We start from the raw sequence: 18,052 nt of genomic DNA, 5'->3' as shown, positions 1-18,052 counted from the left end.
GATTCATTTTGATTGGCACAAAAATTTAGCTCATGATGCACCTCTTTCGCATCAGTGCACTAAACCATACCAACTAAAATGTACGTTAACTAAATCTGTCATCTTTAGAAGAGGCTGAAAAATCCCTGTTGGCCAAAAAATTTATAAGCTGAGGTATCACTATTGTTTTATAAAATAGCGATCAACTGTACATTAAAAAAATAGTTACCTCAGACTCCACGATTCTGTCTAGGATGCACTGCAAAGTATCATCAAGTGTACAGGTCAATAAAGGTTCCTGGTACTGAAAAAGAAATTGCATACAAATAAATATATATTGATCCTCTATTCATAATTAAAATCTTTACTTAACCAATTATTTACCATTATCCCTTTCTTGGGACAATTGTTTTTATTTCTAATTTTGCAGCAGAATTTAGTTTTGATTGTTGCACTTAAATTTTAAAGATACTGCTATAGATGTTACAAACTAAAGAAAAATATTTCAACGTTTTTACAAATGTTAAATTTATAAAAAAAATCAGTATTCAAAATTTTAGCTATTAAAAAATATGACTAGAGCATAACCTGAGCATTTTACCAAGTGAAAATATAGTTCCTAGCAGCTGAGAACAATTAAAATGAGAATTTTGTCCTTTGGCACCGTAATCTTTACTATTTTATGATACTGAAACAACTGATCAAACTGTTATAATCAAAAGACCTATAACCATGGCCTTCACATAAGGGAATTTAACAGGATTTGCTACCTGGAGACCAGATTTTTTTAAATCAAATTTACTATTACAGGATCCAAGAAAAATCATGGCATAGGAGATTCAAACATCCCAGCCTATGACCCTGGTTCACAAATACAGGGTTCCTGAATCTAACACGCCCAGTATTGGAAAGAGATTTCCTATCAGATGAAGGAATAAATAGATGAAAAACACTCTAAATGTACCAAAATTATAAAATTGTACTTATCTAGTATTGCAGGTGCAGTCAAAGGGATACACAGGAAAGGGCCCAAGTCTTGGGGGACACGGGCCCTATCAAAAATGAAAAATATTCCAATATATATATTTTTCAATTCATTGAAAGAAAATACCTTTTATACGCTAACTTGATCAATTTCTGTTGATTTAACAATTTGAGTTCCCATGTTGAGATGGAATTGGGAAAAAACAGTACTTCATTGAATGACCGTCCTAAGAGTATCATGGGCCCCCCTGGCCAACTGATTTTTCTGAGGCCCAACCAAATAAATTCTCGAAAATTTCAACCAGATCTCATTATTGTAAGGCTCCTATTCGCTTGAGGTGCCCGGATAGGCCCATGCCTTAAGATGGCACTGCTTCATTGTTATAAAAGTGTTACAATTACAGTAAGTGGCCCTAGTGAATTTGAACTGTTAGCAAACCTTGTAAGTCATTCAAAAAATGCAAAATCATCCAGGGGGAACCTTCCTTATTGCAGGGAGGGGAGAACAAAAAATTACGAACTGCACCAAAAACTTCTGGACTGCAAAGTGTTGAAATGTGTTTTGAAAGTTAGTCACTAAAAATTTCTCTGGTAGAGATCCTTCTACCCCATCCTAACCTGGTACCCCATCCTTATTCCAAAAGGTAGATCTTGCATACATCCCTGAGTGCAGTTAGTAGAAGACTATAGCTTATAAATACAATCTAAATTACAGGTGTATCTTGCTTACGATTTTGCCATAACATGATTTTGAAAAGTTAATTTTTGAAATTGTGACAAATAAAATTTGGTCTGTAGTTTGATTTCAATCCTGAAAATGGACTTGCAAAGTAGGAATATGACACAAAATAAAATTGGACTTGATGTAAACGAGACAAATATGAAAAAAGAAACAGTCAAATCAATCTCGCCAATGAATAGTTTTTGGTAACACATTGACAATACTATTAAGATTTTAATTGAAATCAATTCACTGGCGCTTCGTTTCTAAAGTTTTTATAAAGAGACGAAGAATGCTGTTTGCCAGCTGAATCTAGACTGCTTTCATTAAAAATGTTATCGGCCTATCATATCAGGCTCTTCAGGAAAGAAAACATCCACATTCATACTAGAGTCAATATGCAGTAGAGAAGACAGAAGTATTAATAAAATTTATTCATATACAAATAAATCTTGTAAATTTAAGCTGGTTTGGCTAATTAATTCAATAAAAAAACTTTGCTGCTAGAGAGAGAAGCTGCATTTACTTTTTCTTATATTTCTGAAAAAATCCCTTTATCTTACCCATGTTAAATTTTACTCCGATAGATTTCTTCCTAAGTGATTATTTTGTGAAACCAATTAATCATGTAAAGCAAAGAATGTTTGTAGTAGTATGTAACCAACAGTGGTGGGGTCAGCTGAAATTTATTTACTGTTGTTCCCTACTTTGAGATGTGAATGCGAGCCGATCTCTCCGTTAAGTCTTGCCACAGAGAGCAACAGGCCTAGAATGGTAAAATCTTCAATCATTACACTACTTTATTAGAAAGATTGATGGCAGAACTAAACATAATGAGCATTACACAGAAAAAACTTCACGTTAGGTTCCCAACACGTACACACATTCCGCCATGTACCAATTTGTTAGAAATTCCATAGAGGAATGTGTACGAGGTACATGTACAGTAAAGTTGTAGTAGCATGTAAAAATAAAGTTGAAATGAAACAATTTTTGTAATGCTGATATTTCTGCATACTGCACCGAGACAGACTCAGATTCACGTCCTCAAACTTTTAAAAACTGCAGTCAATTAAATAGCAGTAAAAAAAAAAATCATGGTATCATTTACTGTTTAAGTAATCACTATCAAACAGCCAAGTGGTTAACCCAACTATTTCTAGTGTGTCAATCGCGAGTAGGTATAAAAACAAAATTTTGATGTTACTAACCAAACTCATTTAATTCTAACCATTTCAAGTAAAGCTAATAGAAAATTATTAACAAACTTACATCATTCCTTTCCCTGAGAGCTTGTCTTATAGTTATGTTCAGATTATTGTATGCGTTATCTTTTGCTAATGCCTAGAAAGAGATTCCAAAATTCAATCTTCATAAGAACAAAGAAATACCAATTCATTCATGCAAAACTTGAGAAATTTTGTGTGTGTGTGTAATATATATATATATATATATATATATATATATATATATATATATATATATATATATAATTATAAGATAAGAGCAAATCTTAATTAAAATGTTAAAATTGAAATTCTACTCGCATTGGAAGAATGCAGGTGTTCAAAAGATTGGTTCAAAAAATCTGCAAATGAGACTAGTGTTAAACTTGAATGTTTTGAAGGACCAGGTTGAAGTGGTAAGACATTAAATTTTATGAAGCCATACACGAGGGCATATAATAGTCTTTTCTTTATTACGATAGCTACACAAATAATTTCCCAAAATTTTGGTCCCAATTAATTGATTTATATGTATGTGTTATTACAAACATGCGCAATAAGTAGTCTATATATGTATAAGAGAGCCCTATTACAGTGACAGAATTAGGCTGCCTTTCATTAAGAATTTCTTGTAACAAAACCTATTCACCAAAAATGAAATATACCCAGCATACTTTAGGGAATTTTCAGAAATGGAAGCTGAAAACACATAATTTGGACATACAAACTATACACATTTCAATTATTCCAAATATTTGTCAATTCAGATCAAAGAAATGGTCCTCATTTTAAATAATTTTCAATATAAATTTTGATTTAATTGTTTTTTTATTTTTCAGTTAATAATTTAAAAATCACACACACTCCGAATTTTACTCAAAAAACTTCAACTCAAACTGAACGATTAAAAAAAATAATTTGACTTACAAATGCATCAAATTTGGCATATATATCAACAAGGAGGTTGTTTTCAACTACCGGCAATGATGAAACTCTCCTTGCATGGAAGATTTCCAGAGCTTCGATCACAGTCATGTCATAATGAGCCTGAAATAAAGTGAAATCTTGATTATATATGTAATGATCTCCATGCTATGAAATTTGATAAAAATAGTGAATGTTAGTTCATTTGTTAAAAATACTTCACTCCTAGTGCAAAAATAGAAAAATTGACATTTCCCCCCCCCCCCTTCTACTTTTTTCTGCTAACGTAAAAGTTCCAGAACCAAGCAAAAGAATTATCTAAATTGTTCTTTGGATGAACAAGTATAATCCTTTCTTTACATGTAAGAACCCAATATCAATGCTGATAAAACAAATTCAAAAACTTAAGATTCAGCTTTTGACAACTTTTTGTTATATAAGCTAAATCCTTTTCACTCTGCTTTTTACACTCTAAAGTATGTATTTTTTACTCCCATTTTATTTAAAAGGATCGGCAAAAGTGCATTTTTAAAGGAAGTGAACAAAGCTTGACAAAAAAAAACTGCCAACCAACCAGATTCTTTTAGGAGCCAAAAGAATTTTTTTCCCAAAATTTCTAAAAGTTGGGAGAATTTTTAAGATTTTGGTGATCTTTTTTCACTGTTAGTAGATGCATAAATTCAGAAACTTGTGTTGCCCTCAGGTATAAATTTAATGAAAAAAGAAATTTTAGGCACCAATTCTATTGTTTCAGTCACCATGGCAACCTAGGATTTGTCAAGCCCTACACTTGAATAAATTAGAGATAGCTTGTCACCGAAAACCTGATTTAGCCACACTTTCTTTCGATGTTACAAAATTTAATGTTATATTCACTTCAAAAGGAAAAGTACGGATTGATTTATTTCAAATTGTTGTATTTTTATTGTTTGATATTGAAGGTTCAAATATTTCTAGAATGATACAGAGCAGGGGTTCACTTTGTTTTGAAATATCACTGACTGAGGATCCCACTTGGGTTGGTTACTCAATTTAACTCAGTGGAAAGAAAATATGTCTGTCCAAGCCATAACATTTACTTGAACAGGTGCATTTTCTTTCCTCTGATTGATGAGAGTAAAAAGATTTGGTAACCAACCCAAGGCAGATCCTTGGTCAGTATGATATTCTTTCTCTTTAAAAGACTACACCCACAGCGAGCCAAAATACATTGGGAATTTCATAATTTCTATGTATTTTCTTCTTTCATTGTTTCTCAATTGGTGATTATAAAAGTATCAGGCAAAGGATTATTTTTCTATCTCATACATAGACAACTATTGTGATAAAGCCTGTTTCATGTGTCAAGCAATTTAATATGGTCAAGTGATGTAGTCATTAAGTACTAAACTAAAATCTGTTCCAACATAAGTAATCAAGTAGTGAATGCTCCTTGGATAATACAAGGCCATGAACAGTGGCACATGGCCATAGAACCTACCTAACAAAAAATAAACCAGATTCTTTTCTACTTGTCTACTTGACACACTGAATCATTTGCGAACTTAACAAGTGAACCAATGTAAACAGCCCTTAACATCTGCATACATTTTAAAGTACTTGATAAGTGTAAATGGAATTTTAGGCACAATAGAATGAAGTTTTCGTAAAATACAATAATAGTGAATCTTACCACAGCTATGTTTTCAAATGTTCCGAGCTGAAGTTCCCTAATGGACCTTGCAAAGAACCTAGGTTTTGGAAATATGGATGCTATCTGACGCTCTGTACCCAGACCCTTGAATAAATATATACAATTAAAAATTTTAGACACAAAAGGAATTTATAAAATAAAATAGAAATCAATAGAGAAAATGAGTTACTTCCCAGAAATCTTAATTACACTAGAGATGCATAGGCGGAGATAGACTTGAAAGTCTGGGGGAAGGGGACACGATATCAATTCATACATACATACACAAATACATTAAATCAGTCAGCTTTACCTTTGATGCTACCCCCCCCCCCATATCTCCGCCCATGTAGAGATGCATCATTCATAATTTATCACAGGAAATCATGATTGATGTCATGGCTTATACAGCATTTAAAAAAAAGGTGATTGTCAGCTCTTGTAGCTAATTCAAAGCTGCAGCCTATTAAATGAATTTTTTTCCATACATTCCGACTTTAAATTCTTTCAATGAATTTTTATTAAAAAGAAATACACAAGTTAAATATAAAACTAACTCCAGAACCCTGGCCAATGTTTAATCATAAAATTAACTTCATTTGAGAATTTGACAAACTTATAAAAAATTAGAATAAAACTTAATTTTGATTCTCAATTCTTTATTAAAAGTATGTATCAATTACATGAAGTTGTGGGTATAAAAAACTACAGCGTTTCTATGAATTTCTCCCCACCCCTATTATTCTTTTGGATATATACCTGGAAAGTAAAGTACACAATGTTTTTCACATGGGACATATGCCCAAGCCTATAAATTTTCAGCCCCATTTGGATGCCATACTGAAATATTTTGATTTCAATTTTTTAAACTAAAAATACTAATAAATATTTAATTTTTGATCATACAGCGGAGGCACAAGTCCTCCATGCCACTCTACGCCTGCCTCAAAATAATGTTATACTATAAAAAGGTGCCAAAAAAATTGAGTTTGCAGAGGGTCCAAACTTGAGGAACAGGCTCTAATAGTACAAGCTAATCTAAAAATCATATACAGTGAAACCCAAGTTAGAAACTTATGGTTCCATTAAAACTTGTCTTATGCTGAGATTACACTATAAAAATACTTTTATCAAAATTTTATAAAACTTGAAAAGGGCCACCAATAAGATTATTGGTTACATTCTAGAAAATGCATCCAATAAGATCATTGAATGCAAGTTTTATAAAAGGTCTTTATCAAACTTTTGTAGTGTAATCCCAGCCTCAGAAACATGTCCAACATACAGAAGCATAAGAAACTGTTTTAGACCATCACTAATAGGATTTAATAGATAGAATATGCCAAAAATTAAATATGCATATGAGCAACAATCTTTTTATTTAGCCTTTACCATAAAAAATCCTTAGTGATAAGCCCTTAGGGCTTGAATGTAAATTATATAAGTAGAGCAAGTATTGCATGCACTTCGAACAATTAAACTTTACATAATCAGTGTAGATGAAATTAGAGTATAACTGTACAATACAGTAAAAGTCTGTTATAACGGCAGTTTACAATCATGAGGAAAACTGTCTTTAACAGAATTCTTGCAATAAGCCAACTTATATTTTTGGTCTGTCAGGTTGCAAAATTGTAGAAAATTACTGCTTTACATCATTTCATTCTAATATAAATGAATAGAACTTTAATATAAAATTTGATGCAAAAATCAATTAAAGTAATTTAGTGGACCAACTGAAGAATAAAAGTTTTCAATTATTGCATCATTGCCCACTTTGATGGTTGTATGGACTAGTCAACATCTTTCCGATAATCTGAAAATTTTTTAACATAATGTTTGTCATTCAAAAACTTTAAACTAGTTCTTAGTCACTACTAGATAGTCACAAGAAATAAGATTCTAACAAAATCACATAACCCCCCCCCCCCACATGTGTGAATTGGGGGAGCCCATAAATAAGAGGGTTGAAAAATTTTACCTTTCAGCATCAATTCTTTGCAAGTAGCTCATTAAATTTTTTTTATGAAGAGCATGTGCTACGGTGAGTCATGTTTAGTTTTTGAAGATAGAAAAACTGGCATTTGAGAACTTGTTTGATGTTATAGTATAGTAAATGCTTCCTAATTTTCAACTCTATATAGCCGAATATTTTTTAAAATATTTTTACATTAGCTATTTGACAACTTGCCAATCACTCGTTATAGCAAGATTCTTGTTTTCAGCCACTCATTATATCAGACTTACTTTCTAAAGTTTTACTAAATTGCTCTAATAATATTCTACAAGTAAATTTGAATATATACAATTAAAATCAAAATTTATTGTAATTAATCAAAATTTATCATAGAGCATAAAAAATAAAAACATACAATGTTCTGTTATATAGTATATTTAAAATTTTTAAAAAAAAAAGACAAAAATATCCGAAATATACCATAAAAAAAAAAAAACTTTAATATCTCTCTAACACTTACCCAAACTAGAAAATGCCGTAATATCCGCTTGTAGGTCAATGTGTATAACACAGATTGAGTTTTTTCATCAAATATCGGAAGCCTATGGACTTTTTCTTGAACAAGAAGTCTTACAGCATCAGTGAGACTAGGAGCAAGTATTTCAATGAGTATCAGTACATGACAATTGTTTGGAACTAAAAAAAAAAAAACCACACACACACACACACACACACACACACACTGATAGAAGTAAAAATCTTACCTTGCATTAGGATCGATGCAAATAAACTTGTCAACCTTCCCAGTAATACCTAAAATATGAAGATTCGATTTAGCAACTCAATAAACATCTGCATTAATAAAATTAACATTTGCACATATCTTCAATGGTATTGGAGAAAAGCCATCTTATTACAACTTAACAGTTATTAACAAGATGGATCAAAAAGATCAGAAAAGTAGCTGGAGTCAACTTGCTATGGTGTAAAATGTTTCCTCCTTTATGCATCGAAGATCGTAGGGGCTGAACCTGACCAATGATGTTAATTTTAATACTAATTTGTATCTACATAATCCTCATCACCCAATAGAAGGATCTTTTTTGAAACCGGACTACTAATGGGAAAAGGGGGTTTTTGCCACTCAAAACTTTACTTTTCGGAATTTTTGAAAAATTTAAGGCAGATTGATAAGTGGAAGCTAAGAATCAAATTGGGGAAAAAGATGCAACACTTAGAATTTGTTTTAGACATGGTAATTTCCATCAGACGTTAGGAGCATCTGCGAAAAAGAGGATGGAGAAAAAGGTAGGAAAGAAGTTAATACCACATTTTAAATTGTAATATAGAGATAAAGGGAAACAAAATTAAGAAACTATTTAGGCCAATAAGGTAATTTAACATTTAATGAGATTTCTCCCCTCTTTAATGTCAAAAAATTTTATCAAATTCAGATTTATTATACCCGAATTTTAAATTTATACAATATATTGTTTCTTCCTGTGCCACTTGAATTTTTACCTTGATAATTATTTAAATAATTCGATATTTGTGTTTGAAATGGGGACTGTTTTTACGATTTTTGTTTGATTATAAATATTATTGAAATTTAACAGTAACACGATTCCTTCTTTCACGAGTCATTTTTTATTTTAAATGTCTATTGGACCACTAGGAACCTGGGTTAAATCTAGATAAGAGTGTGTATTCATATTCTGCCAGTGGTTCGATACAACGAACTGGAAGGCTAAAACATCAGACAGAGCCAAATGTGAAAAATTTAGGAGACCTTCATCCAACAGTGCATTGAAAATGATTGATGAACAAGATCATGATTTCTGTACTCATGATTTTAAAATCTATTTACTGGCTTTGTCTGGAATTAAAATCATGCCAATGCTCAGGCCCATCATTTGGGAAGGGGACTGGCTTTAGAAAATGCTGTATAGAAATGTATATACATACACTCAATGTTCTTTGCCCCACTCTGGAAAAAAGTTTAAATGACAAGCCTGCCAATGCCGCATTTATTCTTTAAATTTCCCTAATTACAGCTGATGTAAAGCTTTTTTTTTAAATTTTAACAGTCATTTTAAGAGTACTAGATCATACATTCTAAGCCATCTCAAGGGGGATGAGCACATAAACCATGTTAGGAGAGTGATGAGCCAAAGAATCAGAATAACTACAAAAATCTTTTTCTCCCTTCCTTTAAAAATTAAACGGCTTGTATATATTACCACAATTCTTCAGTCTCATTTATCGTGATTTGATTTCGGGTAGAACTACCAAAAATAACTTTGTTTTAAAGGGGACATTTATGCACATAACATTATCTGATATTCCTATTGATCAAACTCGCATTCTTCATAAAATACTACCTGTTCCAACTTTCATATAATTATTTCATCTCAGTTTTTATGTTTGAACCAATTAATTCCCTTACCATACTAAAAAATATATTATAACCTTAAGTTACCAATCACACTATTTTTATAATACAAAATCTCATACTCATTACACCATACGCCAGACCCAAATGTTTTTACAATAATAGTCTCTGGGCATATATAGATTATGGAATATATTCTGCCACACTTCCAAGATTAACACTTATAGTCTGCCTATGTTAGAAAAAGTTGAAATGTCATTTGTTACTAACTGTAAATATTGGTATATACTCAAATCATACAAAAAAAACCTGTCAAAAAAATTTGTTTTTTCACCGACTTATTTTTATGTATTACGTGTTACTAAACCATTATATATACAAATTTGTTCCAGGTTATATGCTATTGGCAGTGTTTTTTTTCCCTAGTGCAGGGGAGTTCATCCGATTATTATGTTCTTTCCTCCCGTCCAATATACAGCTTTCAAATTTCGTAATTACTTTTTCTGCAATAACCATTTGTGTATGTTGGTTTTTACCTTTTTCCGTACATGGTCTGCATGATTCTATGATGTAGATAAATTTGAATTTAGATATTGAGAAATGTCAAAAAACTATTAGGAACTGCCCCAATGAAACAAAATCAGGCGTGCAACAAAATTATTTCACTACATCTTTGGCTTTTACAGAAGCATCCAGCACAAGTATCGCCAAATCACCAAAATAAGTGTTTTCAATTAACACAAATCTGAGGATAACCCTTCGGATCAGCATAGAAGAAATCAAGGAACCCCCAGCCAGTGGTCCCTCTAACACTGCACCCACAAGCCTTCCCTGGAAATAACTAACAGTGCAGTATAAATTAAATACTACCAGGCTCTGGTGCCACTGCAGTGTAAGCTCATTGCCCTCAGGGCATGGTTGCAAAAGAGAATGACTAACAAGCTGCTATGTACCAATAATGATAAACATTGGGGTTAATGAAATATAGCCATTTTTCACAATACATTTGGACGCTTTAACCTGCCATCCCCTTGTGAAAAATTGCACGTTTGTTTCAATTATATGTCCCTCAGACACATAAAGGTTGGAAACCACTGGTCTACCCTTATGGGTATCTTTGTTCATAAACTCACAGCAATGCTGTATTAAAGCGAGGGCTCTGAGCTATGCCCAGACAAGCCCATAAATGAAGAGATGGGCCTCGTGACATTTAGATCTGGTTACAATTTTCAAGAGTAAGCACGTGAATTATTAAGCAGGTACTTTTAGCTTAGTGGGAGGCCTAAGAAGGGGGAAAAACCCACTTTGCCCGGGAGAATCTATAATGCTGTTAAGACTGCTCTGGGTCTTTCTATAACAATAAACAATATATCATTGAAAAACGGATATATTCATCAATAAAAACATATCCATAGATATCTATTCCATCTGAAATCTGCCATTGTTCAAGAAATACCTCAAAATTCAAAATTTTTAACTTAACCTGCTCTCATTATATATGGTTGAGCCTAATAGCCTGCTCATTCCCTTCGGATTATTGGCAATACCAGGAAAACAAAAGGATTTTTTTTTGCGCATGCGGAAAGATAAATTAAACTATGCATTTACACAGTCAAATAGATAAGCAAATGCTTTTCAATTCTTACTGCAGGCTTTGTTACTATAATGAATATCGGACAATTATTGACTACATAGCCAGATTTGTCTCAAAAAGAGCTATAAAAAAGCTACAAAGTGTAGATACCTATTTTATCATTTTACGTTGCTCTGTTTCCTAACTGAAAGAAATGGGTTGATGGGATAGACACATTCAAATCAATAAACTACGTAACATGATAAACACGTTGGGGTAAAATCGAGAAGCTATCCATTGTCCGAGGAAATAAGACAAAATATATATTTTATGGGCATTGCATATTTTATCATGTATATATTGTTTGTAATTTTTGTGATTGCATTTTTAATTGGGTTGCTGTATTTTAATATATAAGTAATATATGGGCATTTTGCATGTTGTGGCCTTTTATTTGTATGTATTAACTTGATCCTGTACAGGCCGACATACAATCTTCAGAAGGAAAAACTTAACATATTTTTTGATGCAAAAGAAAATTACAAAAGCTTTCAGAGAACATTTTTATAAATAAAACCATTTTTCTCTTTTCTCTAGAAAATATATTAAAAACACTATACTAACTTCGCCATTTAGAGATCGTCTGACTTGCAAAATCATCAATTTCTTCTTGCTGAAAGATGAATATTTAGTGTTTTCTATAGCTTGTAAAAAAATAAAAAAATGCATTAAATAAGTTGTTTTATTATGTGTGAATCACTTCTGATAAATATAATTCTAAGATTTTTGTGAAGCAGAAATTTGTTTTTCATCAATTAATATAATGAATTAATCCAGCTAGAATCCATTTTATTATAAATATAATTTCATTAATTAGTATTTAATCACATGCTCCCATTTAAAAAGATTTTATGCCCTTGTTTCTATTTTTATGCACAATTTCGCAAAACTAATTATACTGCTTAACACTGATTTCATTGCTGAATATGTGTGACTTTGGACAGCCGAAACCAAATCTGGCATTGGTTTTGTCAGACTGACTAGTTTTTCAGATAAAGTGAAAATTAAATGACAATAGCAATACATAAGCAGCATTCAAACTATGTAAAATGTAAATAAATAAACTTGAGGTCAATACAAACCAGACCACTGATGTCTGATAATACTAAAGTAAAAATTGACGCCAAAACTAGTGGCTGTAGACTACATTGAAATGTTGAGATCATACATCATCTCAAAAAGTAGAGCCCATTTGGCACAAAAACCCAACACCAGTTTTGAAACCAGCAACCCTTGTATTCTCTAAAACCATTAAAATTTTGTTGATACAATTTTTTTTTTTGAGCAATTATTTTTGTCAAACTAAATTTTGGATTAAAAAATTTAAAATCCCTTAAAACAAAGATAAAGGATTATAAACAAAATTTTAAAATCTCTCATCTCCCACATTATGAAAAGTAAAATAAGAAAATGATAATATGTGCAAATAAAAATATGACTACAGCCTGGAAGCTCTGGCAAAATTTGCCCATTTTCAAACATTGTGAAAATGCCTTTTTTGAATTTTTCCTGCCATAAATTGATACATGTTGGAGTGTGTGCGTACATGTTGTGAACCTAACATGAAGTTTGTTTCTGTGTAATGCTTGCTATGCAGTGTGCTGAAATTTAGCATTGATTTTTCTAATTATGACAGAAGTGTGACAATTGAATAATTGTATCATTTTAGGCCTTTGCTCTCTGTGGGGACTTAAAATGTAAAGACTGGATTGCTCCCTCCCCAATGTTGGAGCTGGTATATGCATGTATATGAATTATCATAAATATACCTCAGCCTTTCAAGTCTATCTCTGCCTATGAATGAATATGTACATGCGTGCTTATATGTGTGGCCCCTAATGTATTCATGCTGTCGGAGTTGTGACAACATAACGACTTCAGCAGAACACCACCTGAACACGCACATGAAACTTGCATAAACACAGGTACCACAATAATTCTGACACAGTCACCTATTTGAAAATAAAGTGGTAGTAAACTGCCTCTGTGGTGATAGACCAAAGCTATATCTATATGGTTAATATGTGAGCTTAACACCACAGTGCGATAGAACCTAGGCTTTATAAGTACAAACTATCACGATACCCAAAATAAACTTCACAGAAGCTAAGTCAGTTGTATAACTAGATATACTGAATTTTTGTACGATTTTAAAACATTCGGTTACAGTTATATCACTACACAGGGTGATTCAGAAAAGATAGAGAAAACTTTAAGGAGGTGATAGTACACACCAATACAAACGTCAAAGAATGCAGGTCTCATATGAAAAGCAAACAGGCTAGCATGTTTCGAAATGGCCACTCCCCAAATGTTAAAACAGCATTCCTATTGAAGTTTATTGGGAGAAAAAGAACACCATGGATGCAAATGTAACCTGGGGAAGAAAAAACCGTATGCAAATCTGTGTCACAGTGAATAAAAAGGCACTGACGTATCCCATATGTTACAACTGTTAGAATGGTTGCACACACTGGAATAAATTCACATGGCTGGCGTCTGCACCTTTTATTCAGTGACGCAGATTTTCATACAGTTTTCCCTTCCCCAGGTTACAATTGCATACATGGTGTTTTTTTTTCTCTCAATAAACTTCAATAGGAAGGCTGTTTTAACATTTGCAGAGTGGTTGTTTCGAAACGCACTAGCTTGTTTACATTTCATATTAGACCATGCATTCTTTGATGACAATTGTTTTTATTTGGGTGTACTATCACCTCCTTAAAGTTTTTAACATTTTTTCTGAATCACCCTGTATTTACCTTTTTTTTACATTACTAGATTTTACAGCTTTTAGAAATTGCCTTAAAAAAAGATAAATGGAGGCATAAAGTTACCTTTGATTTGTAAGGAATAAATAAAGGAATTATAAAGGAAAGCCACTCACCCGTGAGTTATAATATAGAAGCACATCTATAAAATCTGTTATAGTAAGCATACCTGAAAACAGAAATAACCACTCGCATAACATTAACCAAAAACATCGAACATCAAAATAAAGCTGTTCGTAAAGGAAACTGCAAATAAAAGAGAACATTGCAATAAGCTGATGTTCAAAGTGCCAAGCATGTGTAACCAACTCCAAATATCCATCACTACGTCAAGTGCCAAATGAAAGATCTTTGCACACTGGGATTGCTTTGATCAAAGTATTTTATGCCAAAAATCCCTAATCAAAATAATGGAACTACCAAAAGAAAGTTTAGTTTGACACAGATCTTGACCTTAATTCATCTATCTCAAAAATTAAAAAGAAACCCATATTACAGAACAGTGCACAACGGCCAATGTGTTTTCATCTACAAATTACACAGAATGACTATTACAGACCTAGGACAGATACACAGGGGCAAGATGAGAGCCACGAACTGCACCCATACTTATTTCTATAAACCTTTTTCAGCAGCTGGCAACATCACCTTGCATATTCCAGCCAACTATCATATCTGTTGGTGCAAAATAATGAGCAGCAATTAGATACTGAATTTCCCGTGTTTTATTTAATAAAATTTATCAACTTATTGATTTTTATCACCGTTAAAATTTCTTTCATGCATGTAATCAATTTGTATTTCACTCATTTCATATGTTCTAACAACTTGTGAGGATTAGTGATTAACTGTATATACGCACCAATAAACTCCATTTTCGAACTGTCCCAAACTGGTGCTGCTCGCATTGCTATAAAATAAATGAAGCAGTTGATAAACATTTCTTTCCAAACATAAAATATCAAACTTTATTAAGATTAAAATATTTTATTTTTCAGAGGCTAAGGCGATTTAAAAAGTTTGATCCCCATTTATTTTAGATTTCTTTGAGGGCACTTACATAAAGGCTTTTCATAAATAGTCAGTAACCGACACTAAATCAACGTTCTCCATTCCATTGCCCTATTACATTTTCATTTTAAAAATACATTAGAATGATATTCAAAAGGTGGCAAGTTTGTCATATGACATCACTAAAGAGGTGTTTTACACTAAAGTATTACATCAGCAAATTTTTAACTATTTTTAATCTTCCTCCCCCCCCCCCCTCCAGCAAAATTTCATCAGCTCTACCTCTTGCCTCCTAACGCATATTGGTGGGATAAGATATGTACCCGAGAAAATATTGCGCTCCCCCCCCCCCCCCAACATCAAAATGTATTCTTTTAATGCAAAATTATTTTAAATTAAAATTTCGGAAGAAAATACCTTTATATGTCATTATAATCAATTTGTTAATTTCAATGCTATTTGAAGAATTCAAAATTTCTTTTTAAGAAATTCATTGTGACCCACCATGTACGATGGCCCGTGGCCCTGGGGTTATCTGACGTCTGAACTATAAAAGGCTAATTTGTCCTTATCACATTTTTTGGTCTTCTATATTCCTTTCATAATTTCATAAATTAAAAAAAAAAAAAAGTCATAAAAAGATATACACACTTTTTTACGATAGCCATTTTTAAGATAAACACTGTATACAAAAGAGAATGCTGAAAGATATAGGGATCCAAATTTACATAATCTTGCAACCAAGGTGAACAGGACCAAGACAAGATTATTGGAAACTGGTTATTCAAAAATGCAATAAAAATAGATGATTAGAAAGGATGGAAGCCTTAGGTATTTGTACTGCCTTTTACTTATTTAATTCAACAGCTGAACTAAACGATGAAATTATCACAAATGAAATAAACTTACCATTCTCTACTAAACAAAAGAAAGCTTTATCAACCTGAAATATATATAAAAGAAAATAATTGTACGCACATCTTAAATTATGTTTTACAAAACGTCAACATTGAAAAACTATTTTAGTAGTGTAGAAGTATTTGAATAAAAAAAATGTAGTAAAACATAAGTTAGACACCTATGGCTCCATTAAAATCTGTCCGTTAGAGACGTTTAAGATATAGAGGTACAAAGAAATATTTTTACGGTGCCATTAAAAAGCTTCAACTTGTATAATGACAAAAAAAAAGAACTATAATGAAACCTGTGTATAACGATAGACCTCTCTGTAACAAGATTCTTTGGACCAGCGGAGCTCCTATTCAAGAAATAGCATAAATGCTTGTACTGTATACTCCGATAACCTGTCTATAACTATTTTTTTCTAGGTCCTTTACAGTATCGTTATAGACTGGTTTTTACTGTACGCACACTTATACTAACCTTTTGAATAGGTATTGGAAAATAATTGTGTACAAGATATCTAATTACTAACAGTATTTTACAATGAAGAAATTGAAAAACACATTAATTGAATATGTATTTTTAAGTAATAACCATTTCATTTTTTCTCACTTAAATAAAATTAATGCTTATGGAAAAAATCTGTTAAAAAGGCATTGCTCCATTCTATTTATGGTTAAAAATGCCCATTCACTTTGAATTTCAAGTCACAGTTCAAACAAAGTTTCATTATTCTGCCTAGTCACCACACAGTCAATAACTTCATTTTTCTTTTTTGATGGTCAACTAACTCTACAACCTTTTGTTTACGAGCATCTACATACTGCAGCAGGACCATAGAGCTGGGATCTTTGGTGGGCCTTCATTCCAGATTTTCACGGGCTGTGAAAATCTTTGCCTTCTATAGCGATTTTATAATGTGAAAAAACAAAAAAAATTTATAAGAATTGGTTCCCCCCCTCTCAGACTGGAAGCCTTTCAGGTCATTGAAGATTGAATAAAAGTTTGAAATGCAGAAATATTTTTTAAATAAAAAGGGATGCACAGTTGTAAGAAAAATACAATTTGTTACGGTTACATCCTATTTTACAGGTTAACAATACACCGGTTTTCTAAAACTGCCCAAGAGCTTGGGAAACCTACTCTCCCAACAACTTCATATACTTTCAAGTATTCACCACTTAAACTGATAATCAGCAGATAACGAACTATACCTGTCCAAGGAAAGAACCCAGAAGGTGTCTAATGTCAACCCAGGTATCCAAGATAGCGTATCATAGACATGCTTTAATATAGGATTATGGCCCATTCCAGCTATAATACACGACATGGTATCATCTGGAAACAAATTACATCACCATGGATACCATATTAGATTTTGTACAAGTTACAAATACAGCCTACTGCTTTACCAATGATAGGGCAGCAAATCTTAAATATCCAGCAATGCAACTTAAAAACTTCCTAATCATGCTGACCAATAACATTGGAGAAACATAAGTTTGACTTACAACTGCCTATTTAGTCTAAGAAAAACCCCAAACCAACAATGGCCATGAAACTAATCAAGTTTCTTATAAATTTGTTCCATGCCACAATATACAGGGTAGCTAAAAAGTCTGTAGAAAATTTAGAAATCCATAAAAACCAGAAAAATAACACAGTTTGCAGGGTTAGCATTGCTAGGTCACAGGAATTTTTTCAAGATGGGGGGAACAGAACAGCCGGTAGATGGAGCTGACGTACACAAGTCAAAGAAAAGATATACAAATAATGAACAGAATGACTTCAAATAGTTTATTACACCAGTGTGTTCCACATGACCATCACCACAGGGAATAACACATTGCAGGCGAGTCGCAAATCCAGCAAGGGCAGA

The 18,052-nt window shown here is 32.4% G+C and overlaps 1 protein-coding gene across 5 annotated transcripts in view; it reads right to left on the bottom strand.

Annotated features, from left to right (window-relative positions):
* LOC149078450 (uncharacterized) overlaps positions 1-18,052 on the bottom strand; it is a 151,078-nt gene that overhangs the window by 12,434 nt on the left and 120,592 nt on the right. For all 5 annotated transcript variants that reach the window (XM_089240553.1, XM_089240552.1, XM_089240551.1 and 2 more), the window contains 10 exons: positions 16,180-16,213; positions 15,122-15,169; positions 14,376-14,428; positions 12,053-12,101; positions 8,228-8,276; positions 7,984-8,110; positions 5,507-5,611; positions 3,838-3,957; positions 2,957-3,028; positions 209-283 (listed from right to left, as the gene is read on the bottom strand). In XM_089240553.1, the coding sequence (XP_089096679.1) occupies positions 209-283; positions 2,957-3,028; positions 3,838-3,957; positions 5,507-5,611; positions 7,984-8,110; positions 8,228-8,276; positions 12,053-12,101; positions 14,376-14,428; positions 15,122-15,169; positions 16,180-16,213 (732 nt within the window). The remainder of the gene's footprint in view (positions 1-208; positions 284-2,956; positions 3,029-3,837; positions 3,958-5,506; positions 5,612-7,983; positions 8,111-8,227; positions 8,277-12,052; positions 12,102-14,375; positions 14,429-15,121; positions 15,170-16,179; positions 16,214-18,052) is intronic.

This window comes from Pholcus phalangioides, unplaced genomic scaffold, assembly GCF_987345545.1.
Source record: "Pholcus phalangioides strain wild (caught in Gottingen) unplaced genomic scaffold, Ppha-v1.0 ptg000013l_1, whole genome shotgun sequence".
In the NCBI taxonomy this organism is placed as follows: Eukaryota; Metazoa; Arthropoda; class Arachnida; order Araneae; family Pholcidae; genus Pholcus; species Pholcus phalangioides.
The sequence above is the reverse complement of the archived record's forward strand: the minus strand, read 5'-3'. Positions and strand labels throughout refer to the sequence as shown.